At 41.9% G+C, this 19,431-nt stretch overlaps 1 protein-coding gene across 4 annotated transcripts in view; it reads left to right on the top strand.

Annotated features, from left to right (window-relative positions):
* The window catches only part of klhdc1 (kelch domain containing 1), a 61,313-nt gene that overhangs the window by 23,231 nt on the left and 18,651 nt on the right, over window positions 1–19,431 (top strand). For 2 of the 4 annotated variants that reach the window (XM_033026543.1, XM_033026546.1), the window contains 6 exons: window positions 1,184–1,262; window positions 4,408–4,491; window positions 4,874–4,954; window positions 8,225–8,283; window positions 10,918–11,030; window positions 13,157–13,229. In XM_033026543.1, coding sequence (XP_032882434.1) covers window positions 1,184–1,262; window positions 4,408–4,491; window positions 4,874–4,954; window positions 8,225–8,283; window positions 10,918–11,030; window positions 13,157–13,229 — 489 coding nt within the window. Of the gene's footprint in view, window positions 1–1,183; window positions 1,263–4,407; window positions 4,492–4,873; window positions 4,955–8,224; window positions 8,284–10,917; window positions 11,031–13,156; window positions 13,230–15,766; window positions 16,037–19,431 lie in introns of those variants that run through there. The other 2 variants (XM_033026545.1, XM_033026544.1) reach the window with 2 other exon arrangements.

The raw sequence follows: 19,431 nt of genomic DNA, 5'->3' as shown, positions 1-19,431 counted from the left end.
AAGGCTTGGATAGAGTGGATGTGGAGATGATGTTTCCACTTGTGTGAGAGTCTAGAACTAGAGGTCATAGCCTCAGAATTAAAGGACATTCCTTTAGGAAGGATATGAGGAGGAATTTCTTTAGTCAGAGAGTAGTAAATCTGTGGAATTCTTTGCCACAGGCTGTGGAGGAGGCCAAGTCAATTGATATTTTAAGGCAGAGGTAGATAGATTCTTGATTAGTACGGGTGTCGAGTTATGGGGAGAAGGTAGGATAATGGGGTTAGGAGGGAGAAATAGATCAGCCATGAATGAATAGCAGAGTAGACTTGATGGGCCGAAAGGCCTAATTTTTCTCCTATCTCTTATGACCTTGTGAGTCAAGTGTTTAATTGTCATATGTACCAGAACGGAGCATAACATAATAAGCAAAAAAAAAGTTCAATAAATAAAAAATAAAAACATATATTGCTAAACAAAATAAAGCCCAAAGTCCCTAGTGCAAACTAGTATGTAGTTTGAAGGTTAGTTGGCATCGTAATGTTTAATATCCTGATGATTGTTGGGAAGAAGCTGTTCCTAAACCTGGACGTCATAATTTTCAGACTCCAATATCTTCTTTCTGATGATAAATGAGAGCATGGCCTGGGTGGTGTGGGTCCTTTGATGATAATCACTGTCTTTTTGAGGCTGTGACTCCTATTGATCTGTTTGATGGTATGGAGGTCAGTACCTATCATGGACTGGGCAATCTTCACCATTTTTTGTAATATTTTTTGTAATATTCAAGTTGTCAAACCAGGCCGTGATGCAACCAGTCAATGTGCTCTCTATTAGACATTTCATGTAGAAGTTAAAGAGAGTGTTCGTCGACATAGCAAATTTCCTCAATCATCTAAGGACGTAGAGGCTTTCTTTAATATTTCAACGTGCTGGGTCTAGGACCGATCTTCAGAGATATGCACACCTAGATACTTGACGTTGTTGACTTTCTCCACCACCCACCTTCCTCTTAACTCAACAATCAGCTTCTTGGTTTTATTGACGTTGAGAGCAAGGTTTGGAAAATGTAAAATTATTTTACATGTGTTTGATCATTAATTGATTAAATTGAACTTGCCAAAATGTATGAGAGCTATCATGGCAAATTAGGATGAGTATATTTTATCTGCATTTTAAAAAATAAAGAAAACTACTTTGACAGGTTGATTTACTTTGGAGGCTATGGATGCAAGAAAATAAGTGAACTAAATGATTCGTTTGATGTGAATGAAGCATCCTGGGTAAGATCTTGTCTTTTTAATTATTAATTTATCGTCTTATTTGGTAATCAGGAAATTGTTGTGAACCATTTATATCCATTAGAACTTACTGTCTTATCATCGGTGTGGGCACAGTAACACTTTTTAATTAATTTATTATAGATGATGCTTTTGGCACAAAATAGATAACATTTCAGATGCATAAATATTTAATTATCTACCATTGCAAAACCATGAAGTCATTCAATTTCACCAAAGTTTGTTGATATGAATCTTTGACAGAAATATCTAAATTTTTGTGGAGCAATGGAATGGTGTCGTTTGACTTTTTTTGAGCAAGTCTGTGCAGCAGACCTACCCTTGATTTCTGTCCGAGTCTTGCTTATTCTCAGCAATTATGGACTCTGTTGGAGCTACATTAATTTTGCTTTTGAATTCTTTGATAATCTTGGCAAATAGACAACATTGGTTACTCTTTTTCACTGATGTGGTCTTCATCAGTAGCGGACTGGCCAGGGTGTCAGCTTGCCCGATGGCAAGTGGGCCCCTGATGAAGTGGGCCCGCTATATCAAGTGAGCCCCTGATGAAGTGTCCCTTTGTCTCCTGGCAACCAATATTTTTAGACCCAGTCTGCCACTACTCTTCATTGTTTCAGTTTTTTCCTGTGATGTAACTATTAGAACATTAGAATAGTACAGCACAAGAATAGGCCCTTCACCCCACAATGTGTGCTGAACATGATGCCAAATTAATCTCTTCTGCCTGCACATAATCCATAACCCTCCATTTCCTGCAGATCGATGTGACTTTCTAAAAACTAGTTAAACATCATGATTATATCTGCTTACACCACCACCCCTGGCATTGCGATTCAGACAGTCATCACTGTGTTTTTTAAAAGAGTCTGAAGAATGGTCCTGACCTGAAACATAATCTATCTAGGTTCTCTAGAGATCCTGCCTGACCTGCTGAGTTACTCCAGTACTTTTTTGTCTTCTTTTGTAAACCAGTATCCGCAGTTCCTTGTTTCTAAAGGAAAATTAAGTATTCCCCTCATGCTTGATCTTTTACCTTTTTCTACTGTCTGTACAACCCCTATGTCACTCTAATTCCTTAACATCTAAAAGTCTGTTGATATCTGCCTTAGACATACCTTTGACTGAGCGTCCAAAGCCCCTTTGGGTAGACAATTCAAAAGATTCACTACCCTTGGGAAAAATAAATTTAGAATCATGAATTATACAGCATGGAATCAGGCCCTTCCATCCAACTTGCCCATGCCATCCATGTTTTTTTTCTGAGCTCATCTCATTTCCCTGCGTTAGTACTGTATCTTTAAACTCTTCCTATCAATGTACCCGTCCAAATTATTTTTAAATTTTGTGATTGTGCACGGCTCCACCGCTTCCTATGGCCGCTCATTCCATATACCTACTACCCTCCATGGGAAAGTTGCCACTCAAGACCCTTTCTAGATTTACCCCCTCACATTCTAAATCTATGCCTTCAAGTTTTAGACTCCTACTCCAGGGAAAAAGGCTGTGACCATTCATGTCATGATCTTATTTTAACTTCAATAAGCTAACCCTTTAGACTCCCATGCTCCAGGAGAAAAGTCCCAGCCTATCCAGTCTCGCTTTATAACTTCCAGTACTTGTGGAGCTTTTGTGCACTTATTCCTCTTTAATAACATCCTTCCTATAGCTGCGTGACAAGAACTATACACAATACTACACAAGTGTAGTGTCACTAACAAGTTGTGCGGTTGTAACATGACATCCCAACTCGTATACTCAGTGCTTTATCTGATGAAAGCAAGTGTGCTATACACTGACTTCACCACCTTGCCCACTTGTAGCTCCACTTTCAGGGAACTATGCCTTTTCCCCTGGATCTCTATTCCACACCACTTACCATTTCATGTACAAAGACCAGAGTGCTACACTTTGATGATGATGATGAATACGTTTATTGTCATTGCACAATACTGTGCAACGAAATTCCATTACATCTCCTCCGGTTAAAAACAATACAAACACGACAACCATTGACACATATGTACACTTATTAGTAAAAATAAATAGGTGTTTTAAAAGAATTTAAAAGAATTTAAAAGAATTTGGCGGCATTTCTTAGAATTACATTTTGCTTCCCCAGCATTCTCTGTTGGAATTTAGCTCTTTTATCGCACATGGGTAGAAACTATTCTTTAGTCTACCGGTGCGAGCCTTCAGAGTCCTGAATCGCCTCCCAGAGGGTAGCAGAGTAAAAAGGTGGTTGGCAGGGTGGGATGTGTCCTGCTTGATATTTGTGGCCCGGCGCAAGCATCGGGCCCTATATATGTCATCCAAGGAGGGCAGTTGGGCGTTTGTAATGATCTGCGCAGTTTTTATAATTCCCTGCAACGCCCTCCTCTCAGCCACAGTACAGCTAGCAAACCACACCAGGATTCCATAGGAGAGGATACTCTCCACGGCGCATCGGTAGAAGGACAGCAGCAGCGGCTGTGAGACGTTTGCTCTCCGCAGAGACCTCAGGAAATACAGCCGCTGATGTGACTTCTTCACGAGAGTGACGGTGTTCATTTGCCATTTAAGGTCCTGGGAGATGTTTATTCCCAGGAACTTAAAGCCAGTGACTCTCTCCACCATGTCTCCTTTGATGTATAAAGGAGCAGGTTCCTCTCTCCTCTTCCTCCTGAAGTCAACGATCAGCTCTTTCGTCTTCGATGGATTGAGTACCAGGTTGTTTTTGGTACACCAGACAGTCAGTTTTTGGACTTCATCCCTGTAGGCAGACTCGTCGTTGTTGCCTATCAGTCCCACCACAGTCGTGTCGTCCGCAAACTTAATGATCCTATTTGTACTGTACAATGTCATAATACAATGTCAGAATACTGTACTGTAATACTGTACTATTTGCACGTACAATGTCATAATACAATGTCAGAATGTACATTTGCAATTCTTATTTTGAATGCGTTGTGATGAATTTTATTGCGTGATAATTAGTGGGAGATAATCTTGATAATGGCTTACTTACTTGGATCTCCGTGATGTTGAACCCAATGAAATAGTAGCAGAGTCCTAAGCATTTACCAATGTTCTATGTACCTAGATAATGTTTAGAAATAAAAATCTATTCATTTCTTAATCTTTTTTTAAGGAAGAAGAAATGTTCTGGGGTTGGAATTATGACATCCATGTTTTTGATCCCAGTATGAATATTTGGTACCAGCCTACAATCAAGGTATGTTGAAGCTGAAATTCTACTTCTGTGCCACATAATGAATGCGTGAAGGCAAATTTCTTTTTTAAATCCAGTTTTCTTCCAGTATTCTTCCAGTTATTCTTCAAGTTTCATTTTTTATATCCATGAGGTACAACTTTATACAAACTGGATCTGTTTATATAAAAAAAATATCTGGGCAATTTAAAATTTAGCCATATAATTGGTGCAGAAATTAATCTTTCAGTATAATTCATTTCCTCAAATGTTCCCATTTCTCCAAATTAATATCAATAATCCATGTGATGGCAAGATACTGCAATTTTAGCCACATGGAATAATGCCTTTATATACATTTTATCTTAATGAATGTGGTATAACCTGAACATTTGTTGCTTGATAGGGCATATCTCCACGACCTCGAGCAGCTCATGCATGTGCCACAATGGGAAATAAGGGTTATTTATTTGGAGGAAGGATACTGGTGAGTTGCATATGTGTTTTCAAGCTGCCCAACAGGTAAATATTAATGTCCTTATTAAGCCAACTTGTGAAACTCTGTTCTACAAGATAAAGTAAGTCATATTTAAAGGAATATTCAGTTTCAGATATAATTTTGTCTATTAATGTTTATAACTATAAATGTGTAAGAGACGCATCAGAATAGACAAATGGAATAATGTTATAATATTTAATCATGAAGGTATATAATATAAATACTAATGAAGTGAAACAGCATCCATCACAATCATAACATACACAATTACAATCAGTAGTGAAAAAAAGAGAAAATAAACAGTACAGAATATTTGCTACAGCTACAGAGAAAATGCAGATTAAAATAAATCCTTAGCATACAAGAGGTCCATGATAATAGTGGGGAAGAAGCTGCACTTCAGTCCAGTGGTATGTGCTTTCATGATAGAAAATCCTGAAAGTGCGTTCAGAAAGTATTCAGACCCCTTCACTTTGTCCATATTTTGTTACGTTGCAGACTTATTCTAAAATTGATTAAATTCATTTTTATCATCAATCTATGCACAATACCCCACAATAAAAAAGCAAAAACAGGTGTTTAGAAAATTTTGCAAAGTAATTAAAAAGAAATAACTGAAATATCACATTTACATAAGTATTAAAACCCTTTACTCAGTATATTGTTGAGGCACCTTTGGCAGCGATTACAGCCTCAAGTCTTCTTGGGTATGACGCTACAAGCTTGGCACACCTGTATTTGGGTAATTTCTCCCATTCTTCTCTGCTGATCCTCTCTCGCTCTGTCAAGTTGGATGGGGAACGCCGATACACAGATATTTTCATATCCCTCCAGAAATGTTTGATCAGGTCAAGTCCGGGCTCTGGCTTGGGCCACTCAAGGACATTCACAGACTTGTCACAAAGCCGCTCCTGCATTGTCTTGGCTGTGTGCTTAGGGTCGTTGTCCTGTTGGAAGGTGAACCTCTGCCCCAGTCTGAGGTCCTGAACGCTCTGGAGCAGGTTTTCATCAAGGAATTCTCTGTACTTTGCTCCGTTCATCTTTCCCTCGATACTGACTAGTCTCCCAGTTCCTGCTGCTGAAAAACATCCCCACAGCAGGATGCTGCCACCACCATGCTTCACCGTAGGTATGGTATTGGCCAGGTTCTTCATTCTAGGGTATTGTGTGTAGATTGATGATAAAAAAAGAAAATAATTTAATCCATTTTAAAATAAGGCTCTAACGTAACAAAATGTGGAAAAAGTGAAGAGGTCTGAATACTTTCTGAATGCACTGTATGACTGTGTGACTCGGCACAGCTCATATGATATTTATTGTCACACACCAATTGGTGCAGTGAAATTTGAGTTACCATGCAGCACACAAATAAGATAAACACAACACTTTAGAATTTAACATAAAACATAAAAAACATCCCCCCCACAGCAGAATCAATGTTTCCCACTGTGGAGGAAGGTACCAAAGTTCAGTTCTCTTCCTCTGTTCACCCGTGGTCAGGGCCTATTGAGGTCGCCGCAGCGGCGGCCTGATGTTTCAGGCCCTCAAACGGAAGAACACTCTCAGCGGCCAGGAACCTCCGAATCGGCCGCTTTTTCCACAGATCGAGCTGGGCGGAGATTCGACGCTGGCGACCTCGGCGAGAGATCCCAGGCTCCGCGATGTCAAAGTCAGCGCTGCCAGCGACGGGAAGCTCCGCAGACCACAGCTCCACGGTGTTCAAAGTCGGCAGTCCCAGCACTCCGGAACTCCAACATGGCGATTCCCAGTAAGGCATTGCTCGCTCCGTGATGGAATCCAGTGCTGCGCCGCTGCTGAAGCTGAAGCTCTGGACGGTCTCCGGCAGGAAAGGCTGCGCCAATCCAGATGGTAGGCCGCGAGGAGGGGGCGAAGATGCAGCTCGGAGAATAGTCGCATCCTCGACCAGGAAGTGACTAAGAAAAACAGTTTCCCCCTTCCCCTCCCCCTCCCCACATAAAAAAGACTAAAAGACCTCCAAAAACAAACTTTCAAACAGACTAAAAATAACTAATAGAATGAAAGGGACAGACAGCTGCAGGCGAGGCAGCCACACTTGATGGCGTCACCACTCGGGCATGTGTCATTGATAAATTCGCTGACACTACTGTTGTCATACAGAAGGGAGATAGAACATCTGACTGGTGCTGCAACCTCCCCCTCAACATCAACAAAACCAAGGAAGTAATCATTGACTTCAGAGAGGATAAGTCGGTAGACCAAACTTCCAGCTTTCTCTACCCCCCCGCCACACCTCACTGCAATCAGTCTGAAGAAGGGTCCAGATCTGAAATGTCACCTAGTCGTGTTCTTCAGAGATGCTGCCTGACCCACGAAGAGTTACTCCTGCACTTTGTGTCTTTTTTACCAGTTTTCATTGATGGGTCAGCGATGGAGAGAGTTAACAGTTTCAAATTCCGGGCATTCAACATCCCAATGACCTGTCCTGGAGTGCCAGCGCCTCTACTTTTCTTATAGGTTTGAAGAGATTTGGCATGTCACTGGATACAAATTTCAATAGATACACTGCAGAAAGTATCCTGACTGGTTGCATCATGGTTTGGTATAATCCCTGAAGCTGTTTGCCTGTTACAACTATAACATCAGCATGGGCAAATTTCCTCTGATGTAGTAGGTACATTGGATAGATGCTGAAGACTATGGGAACAAGGATACTTCAAGGTGTTGAAGGCCTTATTCTTCAGGTGAATCCTTGAAGGCTTGAGTGATTAGGCCACTTAATGCAAATAAAATCCTCCTCACCCCTGGAATGTAAAGCCAGCATGAGATTTTAGCTACAGAGTGAGGTTGGATAGACTTGGATTATTTTCTCTGGAATGTTGGCAGTTGAGGGAAGACTTCACAGAAGTATATACAATTATGAGATGCATAGATAGGGTAGACCAAGGGTGAAAATATAAAAGATTGGAGGGCATTGCTATAAGGTAAGAGGGGGAACGTTTAATGGAGATGTGCGGGGCAAGATTTTTACACAGTGGTGGGGGCCTCGAACACATTGCCAGGGTGGCAGTGGAGAAATAAGACAGTGGTGTTTAAGAGGCTTTTGGATAGGCACACGGAAGTGTAAGGAATAGAAGGATATGGATCATGTACAGGCAAATGAGATCGGTTGGTGTTATGTGTGACACAAACATTGTGGGCTGAAGGGCCTTCTCCTGTGCTGTATTGTCCTATGTTGATACATAAGATATACATTTAACACAATTTATTGATTTTTAGGAAACAAGAATTAATGATTTGCATTGCCTGGACTTAGACACATGGACATGGTCCGGAGAGTAAGTAGTTTTATTTTAAAAAATACTAAGTACAAGCAGCAATGAACTGCTTTTAAAAATTGTTTTTGTTTCTATTGTTGCCAATGTCGATTAATTAATTTTGATTTTGAACTAACTGATTGCCTCACCATGTTTGAAGCAGTGCAGGGAAATTGAGCATGATGGTCCAAATGTTGTTAATGCTCCATGTTATTCTGTTTTTCATTTGTCTACATTAATCAACTCTTGTGTCTTAACGAGCGAAAGCTTCAGAAAATGAAAATCCATATCAATTACAATAGAATGATGAAAGCATAGCATTAATATTGTAATTGATACGGGTTTTCATGTTCTGAAGCTTTTTAATACACTTTAATATATTAAAGAATCAATTCCAATTGGACATAAGCCTCTTTATAATTTTCCCACATTGTCTACTAACCTCTAAGTTTAGCTCGTTAGGAGAAATCCATAATGGTTGGATGACTGATCAAATGTCTGCTCTCTACATAATATTCTAACGTACTGTATTTTTAGAAAGGAACAATTTAAAACGTATAATTCAATAATCTAATTGCAGCAGAAATAGCTTCCATGGGTCTTCCTTGGAGCTGTCAGTTGAAGGCAAATCGGAGCAGAAACTAGGTTGGATAATTGATATGCAGTCTACATCAAGGTTTCCCAAGTAATTGCATATTAGTCATTGGAGCTGCACTATATTAAATCATAGCAACTGAGGTATTACAGGAGGAAATGGGTCAATGGCTACATTGGAGGCTTTGTATTAATTGTAGATTTTAATTAAAAAGTGCTGTTAAAAGGGAGAAATTTGAAGTCTCCTTCCCTTCACCACTCTCACCAGAAAATTTCATCCGCAAATGTAATAATTGTCCTTTTTCTTGATTCCAAGTGGAACAAAAATATGAATAGATCCACAGTCACTTTCTGCTGTGAATGACTACTCTTTGTACCATTCTCGACTTTCCGTCCAATTTATAGTCATTGTCAGAGGTGCTGCCTGTGTGGAATTTGTACGTTCTCCCTGTGACGGTGTGGCTTTACTCCCACACCCGCGAGACAAATAAGTTCAGTTAATTGGCCACTGTAAATTGTCCCTAGTATGTAGGTGAGTGGTAGGCGGTGAGGGTAGTGGAAGAGAATGTGAAATGGCATTAATTAGGATTAGTTTAATGTGAGTACAGGTCCACCACCGATTTTCCGGCAACTGATGGTCTGGCACCTCCTTTAATCTGGACAAAATCACAAGAGCGCACTGAAATCCTTCCCAGGCGTTCTCCCTGAAAATATGGCACCTAGGCCAATCTTGACCTCATCAGGATTTCTGTGGATATTTGGCGGTTGGAATTTGCCCTCTGCAGCCGGGGCTCTGAAACTCTGGCCTGGCTGAAGCTGATAATAGTTATCTTCTGTGGCTGGACATCTGATTGGCGAGTCAAACTTGCCCCCTGCCGCCAGGCCTCTGGAACATCGGTCCAGCTAGAAGTGGCTAGATCCATTCCCATTCCAACTGACGAGGCGTGGGCCAGTATCTTGGGGCCCCGGCAGCCCATACGGACCATTCCAGTACCGTCGGACTACTCTTTGAGTCCCATGGCGGGTAGAGTAGCCCTACCTAATTTTCAGCAGATTCGACAAAACTCAGATCGGCGGGGAGGTCAGCCTGGTAGTTCTGCTGGGAAAGCAACGCCGTGGCCCCCTGGGTGGCCGCCGATCTGACCCGCATCGGGACTTGCGAGGCAACTCTTAACTGGAACCTCTGCCGTGCAAAAAATGCAAGTTTTGCTGTAAAATTAATTTACATTTAATATTTGTTTTATTTAGGTTTCTAGCAGTCCTTGGTGCTTTTGAGAGGTATATTGTATCATTATTACATTACCTCTGTTGGTCATTGTCAACTCCTGGCTCACAATGATCTATTCTACATTTTCTTTGAGCTTCATCCCCTTTGATGTCTCGTTCTCACACTTCACTTATCTCTATCTCCCCTGACTCTCCGTCTGAAGAAGGGCCTTGGCCTTAATGTCGCCCATTCCTACTATCCAGTGATGCTGCCTGTTTCGCAAATGTGTGACTGGTATTTGTGATCAGAAATTTGATCATTTGTACAGAGGCCAACAAACCCACAAATCTGCACATCCTTGGGATGTAGGAAGAAACCAGGGCACTGGAGGAAGCCCACATGATCACAGGGAGAACGTGCAAACTTCACACCGACAGCACCCGAGAGTCAAGGTTGTACCATTGTCTCCAGGACCGTGAGGCAGCAGCTCCTCCAACTGTGCTATTGTAAGGAGGCACGCACCTGGGATTTAACCATGGAAGAGGGATGTGCAGTTGGGACAGATTAACTTTAAACCCCTCTCCTTCCCAAGTCCACGCATACATTGTAGAAGGAACTGTGACCCCTTGCAGGCAGTGGAAATTGCTATCCATCAATGCAGGAATAGTGATTGGTGGACTGAGGAGAGCTGAAGGATAATAAGTAGATGGATCTTGAGGGATGGATAATAAACCTGAGTAGGTCTGTTGCTTGATCAAGTTAATTGCATGTTAAAATGTTTAGTACTTCAGTTAATAAATCAGTATGCTTTTAATGGTGCCCAGTTGAACTATATATATGTTTTACTCCCTTAGGATTACTGTTAAAGGAGTACGTCCACAGGGACGATCGTGGCATACACTGACCCCTGTGACAGATGATCAGATCTTCCTTTTTGGAGGACTAAGTGCAGAAAGTCAACCTCTTAGTAAGTGTATACATACTTTTTCTGTGTTATGTTTTGGGTTCTTGTTTCTCCCGAGGCATTTCATGAACAATGATACCTCCAATGGAACCATCATCCCTCTTCTGCACTTTTTCTCTTTCCCACATCCTTCTTCACTTGTCTCCACCTTGCTATGACTGAGAATCTCCATTCTCTGTCAACTCTTCTTTCTCCATCTCCTCCTCACTCCCCCAAGAAACCCCATAGCTCCAAATACAACACACAAAGCCTCCTGGGCTGTTAACAACAACTCTGTTTCACGCACCATTTGAGGAGACCCTGAGCAATCTGTGAGGCTTAACTCCTTCCCAGATGATCACTTTGCAATTTTTAAAGATATGACAGACAAAGGAAGCTGTACTATTGAAGTTTAACAAAAAGGTAAGGAACCATGCTACATTTGCAACTTAGAAACATAGAAAATAGGTGCAGGAGTAGGCCATTCGACCCTTTGAGGTAGCACCGCCATTCAATATGATCATAGCTGATCATCCAGAATCAGTACCTTGTTCCTGCGTTTCCCCCATATTCCCTTGATTCCGTTAACCATTAGAGCTATATCTAACTCTTCTTGAATATATAGTCTGAAGAAGGGTCTCAACTCAAAACGTTACCCATTCCTTCTCTCCAAATCTGAGACAATGTATAGGTAAGAGATTGTGAACTTTGTGTTGTCTTGATGTCACGTCAGTAACTTAACCATCAACACGAGCAAGATAAAAGAGTTATTTGTTAACCTAAGGAAGTAAGACGGTGAACACAAACAACCCTGCCCTTATCAACAGAGCTGCAGTAGAGACGATCCATCTTAAAGTTCCAGGACATCCATATCACCGGCAACCTAACCTGGTCAATTCACAGAGATGCAATGATCAAAAATCAGCATATTTACTTTCTCTCGGGCAGCTGAGAAGATATGGCATGTCCATGAGGCTTTTCAAACATCTACAGATGTGCTATTGAAAGTATTCTGACGTGATGCACTTCAGCCAGGTATGGCAACTGCTCAGCTCTTGACTGCCCAAACCTGGGAGATTGTTATACACAGTCCAGATCACAAGCTCATTACTTTCTTCCATCCAGTCCATCTTCACCGTACGATGCATTAGGAAGGCTGGAAGTATTGTTAAGGAAGCCTTACCACCAAGCACGTGCCGTGAGTGATTACTCGGGGTAGGCAGTCAGTCGGCTTTAAAAAAAAATCTTAAACCGCGCATCCGCAGATTGTTCTCTCAGTAAAAATAAAAAATAAAAATAAGTAACAATTTGCCCAAGGCTTCTAAATCTCCTTCATTTTTTAATTACTGAATGGATGGGGGACGGAGGATGAAGGCAGGTGGAGAGATGGTGGGAAAAACGGGAGGGACAAGTTGAATCAGTTGTCATCGTATTGAATGACAATACTAATTCAAGGGACCAATTGGAGGGAGAGTTCCTTTCACAGCGTATGGAGAGTCTGTGCCAGGGGTTAAAGATGCGGGGAGGCCAGGAGTGTTGAGAATGAGGGGGTTGGAGATTATGTCAGTAACTCACCGCTGCCGCAGCTCTCCGGGCATGGACAGCAGAACTGGTAGGTTCTGCGTAGGTTCACCAGGTTAATTCCCGGGATGGCAGGACTGACTTATGATGAAAGAATGAGTCGACTAGAATTTAGAAGGATGAGAGGATATCTTACAGAAACATATAAAATTCATAAAGGGTTGGACAGGCTAGATGCAGGGAATTTTTTCCCGATGTTGGGGGAGTCCAGAACCAGGGGTCACAATTTAAGAATAAGGGGTAGGCCATTTAGGACTAAAATGAGGAAAAACTTCTTCACCCAGTGTTATGAATCTGTGTAATTCTCTGCCATAGAAGGCAGTGGAGGCCAATTCACTGGATGTTTTCAAGAGAGAATTAGATTTAGCTCTTAGGGCTAAAGGAATCAAGGGAAAAAGCCGGAACGGGGTACTGATTTTAGATGATCAGCCATGATCATATTGAATGGCGGTGCTGGCTCGAAGGGCCGAATGGCCTACCCCAGCACCTATTTTTCTATGTTTCTAACAGTGAACTTGGTTAATCGGAGGTTTACATTTGTCAGTAGTGTTGCCCTTTATTTCTTCCAGGTGATGCATGGATATACCATGTTGGAGCTAGTGAATGGAGGCAACTGGATCATTGTCCTAAGAATAGACCCAGGTATACACAACGCAGAATTTCTGCTGAAGAATGCAATGTCTTTTATAGTGCACATGAAATCAGTTATTTTTATTATTTAATAGGACTTGCAGATTTAGCCATATTTCAATATTTAGGCAGTGGACAGGTAAACGAAGACCATGAAGGTAAACTTTAAGCTAACTTATGCATATAGTAACAAATCAGCAATTCTGTTTTTATTATTGATTGAGCCTATGCAGAATTTCAAATCTTAAAAGTTGCATTGTGCAGTTCTAAACAGTTTGAAACAAATATTAATTGGTTAAAGAACAACCATCGATCCTAAATTTTAAAACAATCTATTTGGAATAAGTAAAAATGAAGCATTCAAATAATTTTAATTAATAAAGCTCATTAAAGCCTGGTAACCAAATCTGTGAGCCTAACATTAGCTGTAGGGGAGATGTTGAAAGAATTCAGAGGAAGAGGAGTAACGATTACATTGAAATGCAAGGACTAATCAAAGATGGCCAACATGGCTTTGCCAAGGGCAGGTCCTGTTTGACTAATTCGATGAAATAATTTGAAGAGATTATTAAAGTGTATTGAAGAGGGCAGGACTGTGGATGTGATGGACTTAATAAAGCATTAGACTAGGCGGGCATCGGAGGCTGGTTCAAAAATTAGGGTTAATGAGATCCAGGGTGAGTTGACAAAGTGGATCCAAAAGCGGCTTGGCAATAGAACAACTAGCAAGATTATAGAGTTGCGTTTACAATTGGATGCCTTTGACTGATGGTGTCTCAAAGAGATCAGTGCTAGGATACTTTCAGTTTGTAATATACCCGGAATTGGCAGGCAAGTTAAAGGAAAATCCTAAGAAATTCAGTTATATCAAGAGTAAAAGGGCGGCATGGGAGAGAATAGGTCCCTTTAAAGATGACCATGGCCTTTATGTAGAGCCACAAGAGAGAGGAGAGATCTAAAGCATAATATTTTAGACCACATACGAATTAACAAAGAGGAGGTATGGTCAATTTTAGAGCACATTTATGCAGACCCATGGCCTGACCAACTGAAACCATAGACCTTGAGGAAAGCTGGGGAAGAAATTGCAGAAGCCCTTGCAGAGATATTTGAATCATCTTCAGCTATTGGTGAAGTTCTGGAAGACCAGATGGTGGCTAATGTTGTACTATTATTTGACAAGAACAGAAAGAACAAGCCAGAGAATTACAGCCTAGTGAGCCTGATGTCAATGGTGGGAGAGTTGTTGGAGGGGATTCTGAGGGACAAGATCTTGGTTTGTCCCTCAGATACAAGACAGTATTTGGATTGTCAGGAACTGATGAGGATCTTTTAGCATTGCTTTGTGCACCAGTCTCACAAATCTTCACAGTGTTGTGAAGAGGTCACCAAAAGGATTGAAGAGGGCAAGGCAGTGGATGTTGTCTATGTGATTATTAGCAAGGCCTTTGGCAAGGTCCCACATAGTAAGTTATAAAAACCATGTCCCCCACCTTGAATATGATAAACTTTATTCATCCCCAGAGAGAAATTGGTCTGCCAACAGTCACAGCACACAAGGTACATAAAAACTTGAAATTAAAAGTGAAAATAAGAAAAAGACAAGCGGCTGTTGGCTGGCTGCTGTGTGCACAGAGCCTGAATCGGAATGAACAAACACACAAACGAAACCAGACTTATCCCCTGGGCAAAGGATTCTAAAACTATAGTGCTCCCCCACACAATGTCCCCCTTCTCCCACCGTCCCTCACGACGGTCCCCCCACTCCGGCTCCTCCATTGTTCTTCACGGCGTTTCCTCCCCCCCGCGCTGGGTCCCCATTGTCTTCCCCTCACGCTCCACCGTGGCTCCCGCTGCTGCCGTCGATATTCCGTTGTCGCGGAGGCCTCCGTTGCCGCCGAGGTCCCACCACCGCCGAGGATCCCATTGCCGTTGAGGCTCCCATTGCAGCTGAGGCTCCTTTGGCCCAGACGGGCCTCGCCACCCAGCTTCTCTGCAGTTCCCTGGGAGGCCTGTGGGGCGAGTCAGGCCTACCGGGGCACATTCCGGTCATCTGTCGGTGCTGCTGTTGTTCGCCGGGTGGGTGGGGCTCGCGTGGGGGGAATGTCCAGGGGATCTGCGCACATGTGTCTCCCCGGGGCATGACGGGAAATCTTAAACATATGCTCTCTAGTTTTAAACTTCCCCAACTGGAAATTACTGTGACCATCCATCTTATCTATGCCCCTCATGGTTTTATAAACCTCAATAAGGTTTCTCAAAAAAGCCTCAGCATCCTTTGCTCCAGTGGAAATAATCTCAACCTGTCCAGTCTCTCCTTAAACCTCAATCCCTCCAGTCCCAGCAACATCTGTGAGATACATTTCTGCCATTTAATCAGTTTCTTGGTATAGTATTGTGACCAGAATTCCACACAATAAAGTCTCCACACAATACAGTCTCCAACTTGCTGTCGTGCTATGACAAGACATTGACTCTTGTATTCATTACCCCAAACAATTAAGGCAATCATATCATGCACTGTCTTCACCAACCTTTATTAACTTCAGGAAACTATTTACCTATACTCTAAGGTGCTCTCTACTACAACACTCTCCAAGCCCATGCCATTCACTTCATTCATCTGCCATTCCTATGCCCATTTTCCTGGTTGATTTAGATCGTGTTCTAACCTTGGACGACTTCCTTCACTGTCCACTGCTGCAGCAATATTGGTGTCATCTGCTAACTTAATCATGCCACAGCTATGGAATTCATTAAGATCTTCAGATCAATGCTGTGTTTTTAGATTAGTTAAGTTTATTGTCACATGTACCGAGGTACAATTAAAAGCTTTTGTTGCGTGCTAACCAGTCAGCAGAAAGACATGATTACAATCGATCCATTTGCAGTGTATAGCTACATGATAAGGGTATAGATACATGTTTAGTGCAAGGGAAAGCCAGCAAAATCTGATCAAGGATAGTCTGAGGGTCATCATAGAGGTAGATAGTAGTTCAGCACTGCTCTCTGGTTGTGGTAGGATGATTCAGTTGCCTGATAACAGCTGGGAAGAAACTATCCCCGGATCTGGTGGTGTGTGTTTTCACACTTCTGTACCTTTTACCTGATGGGAGAGGGGAGAAGAGGGAGTGGCCAGGGTGTGACTTGTCCTTGATTATGCTGCTGGCCTTGCCGAGGCAGCATGAGGTACAAAATGGAGTCGATAGAAGGGAGGTTGGTTTGTGTGATGGTCTGGGCTGCGTCCACAATTCGTTGCAATTTCTTACGGTCTTGGATGGAGCTGTTCCCAAACCCAGCTGTGATGCATCCTGATAAAATGCTTTCTACGGTGCATCTGTAGAGGTTGGTGAGAGTTGTAGGGGACATGCCGAACTTCCTAAGCCTTCTAAGGAAGTTGAGTTATTTTGTAACTCTTGATCACATGCATAGTATCCCAGTACTAAGTCCCCCATCGAGCATTCTTTTCAATAAAATTTTAAGCCCTGGTTGCTGATTTTCCCTTAACTATTAAATATGCTTGCTTCAAGCTTGAGTGGGTAAATTGAGAAATATTTTAAGAAATTTAATTCATTTTTGACCAAATAGTTCTTTCCACATTCCAGTGAACTGCATTATCCCATTAATCTGCCCTACTTCAAAACATTAAATGGATTAATTCAAGCACATTTCTCGTAAAATAAGTTTTATTTTATGCAACCTGAAATGGTTAAAGAATATTTGCTTGATATGATTAGAAAATAGCTATGTTAAGTACTATCATGCAGTACGTACTGCGTGTTGAGTACTTAAGCACTAACCATTGCCATCAATATAGAGAGTTTCTATTTTGGTGTTTATTTCGTGAAAGTGGTTGTGCTTTCACCCCAAGAAACAAAGGAAAATTGTACCACAACTGTTCTTGCATTTCAATCCCATCTGTTGACCACATTACAAAGGTGAAGATTTAGGCAAGACAACTTGAACTACTTTAATACTTAATATATAGTTTCATAGCTAGTCAGTAATCAACAAAATATTTTGTGTACAACATTTTGTACATTGACATATTAATTGGTGCAGTAGAAAGTTAGATCATTTCAGAATTTAAAAATAAATTATGAAAAAAAATGTATGCTTTATAAAAATAGAAGCTATGTATCACAATAGGAACAAAATGCTGGAGCAACTGAGCGGGTCAGACAGCATTGCTGGAGAAAATGAATAGGTGACGGTTCGGGTCGAGACCCTTCTTCAGACTGAGAGTCAGGGGAAAGAGAAACGAGAGATATAGACGGAAGATATATGGAGAAACGAGTGATAGAGAGATGTAGAGCAAATTATTGAAAGATATGCAAAAAAGTAACGATGATAAAGGAAACAGGTCATTGTTAGCTGTGGCCTAAGTGAGAATGAGTACAATGAGACTCAACAAGGCGACTTTGAAGCTGGTATGACTTGGGTGGGGGAGGGATGGAGAGAGAGGGAATGCAAGGGTTACTTGAAGTTAGAGAAATCATAATATCACTGGGTTGTAAGTTGCCCAAGCAAAATATGAGATGCTGCTCTTCCAATTTACATTTGGCCTCACTCTGACAATGGAAGGGGCTTAGGACAGAAAGGTCAGTGTGGGAATGGGAAGGGGAATTAAAGTGTTTGGCATCTGGGAGATCAGGTAGGTCCAGGCGGACTGAGCGAAGGTGTTCAGCGAAACAATCGGCCAGTCTACATGTGGCCTCGCCGATATATAAGAGTCCACACCTTGAACAAAGGATACAGTAGATGAGTTTGGAGGAGGTGCAAATGAACCTCTGCCTAACCGGAAAGGATTGTCTGGGTCCCTGGAGGGGAAGGGAAGGAATGAGTTAACCTGGGAGTTGCGGAGGGAACAGTCTCTGCAGAAGGCGGAAAGGGGTGGAGATGGGAAGATGTGAATAGTGGTGGGATCCCGTTGATGTGGCAAAAATGTTATGAGAATTATGTGTTGTTTGCGAAGGCTGATTAGGGTGAAAGGTAAGGACTAGGGGGACTCAGTCCCTGTTGCGATTTGGGGGTGGGGGATCAAGAGCGGAACTGCGGGGTACAGAGGAGACAGGTGTGAGAGCCTCATCTATGATGGAACTGGGGAACCCCTGTTCCCTAAAGAATAGGGCATCTTGGATGTCCTGGCATGGAACACCTCATATTGGGCGTAACTGGAGGAATTGGGAGTAGGGGATAGAGTCGTTGCAGGAAGCGGGGTGGAAAGAAGTGTAGGGCACAGATGCGGCACAGACGGAGGAATTTCCCTCTACTAACACTCTCCTCCGATGGTCCTCACTCTTACCAACTTCCCCTTCAACTCCACCCACTTTCTCCAAATCAAAGACGTAGCTATGGGCACTCGCATGGACCTCAACTATGCCTGTCTCTTTGTATGTTGAACAACCTCTGTTCCTGGCGTACACTAGCCCTATCCATGAACTCTCTTCGTTACATTGACAACTGCATCGGTGCTACTTCCTGCACCCATGCAGAACTCATGGACTTTATTAACCTCACCACCAATTTTCATCCTGCACTCAAATTCACTTGGACCATCTCCGACACCTCCTTCCCATTTCTTGATCTCACCGTCTCCTTCACCGGAGATAGACTATCGACTGAAGTCTATTCCAAACCCACTTAGTCTCACAACTATCTAGAAGTTCTCACCTTGGCTACAGCTAACAATGGCCTGTTTCCTTTATCATCGTGACTTTTTTGCATGTCTTTCATTAATTTTGTTCTATATCTCTCTACATCACTGTGTGTGTATATCTCTTGTTTCCCTTTCCCCCCGACTGTCTGAAGAAGGGTCTCGACACGAAATGTCACCTATTCCTTATCTCCAGAGATGCTGTATGACCCACTGAGTTATTCCAGCTTTTTGTCTTTCTTCGGTTTAAACCGGCATCTGCAGTTCCTTCCTACACGCTAACTATCACAAGGTTACTTTATGGTCATACAGATCTAATTCTCTTATGTTTAATAGGAACAAAAAAGTTTGTGGAAATGTGCAAAAAAATTGAAGAACAAAGTTTTACTGTATGTCATTATTGATGAAAATTAGTTACATTATAAATACTTATAAACCACATTAAATGATAGTAGTGTCATAAATTTGGAACAGAATTTCCCCATAATTCCCTAATCTTTACAAGCAAGAAAATGATCTATACTTTTGTTATTGAATTAGTCCCTGAGCTCTCAATGG

This window comes from Amblyraja radiata, chromosome 9 (genome assembly GCF_010909765.2).
Source record: "Amblyraja radiata isolate CabotCenter1 chromosome 9, sAmbRad1.1.pri, whole genome shotgun sequence".
Classification (NCBI taxonomy): Eukaryota; Metazoa; Chordata; class Chondrichthyes; order Rajiformes; family Rajidae; genus Amblyraja; species Amblyraja radiata.
The sequence above is the reverse complement of the archived record's forward strand: the minus strand, read 5'-3'. Positions and strand labels throughout refer to the sequence as shown.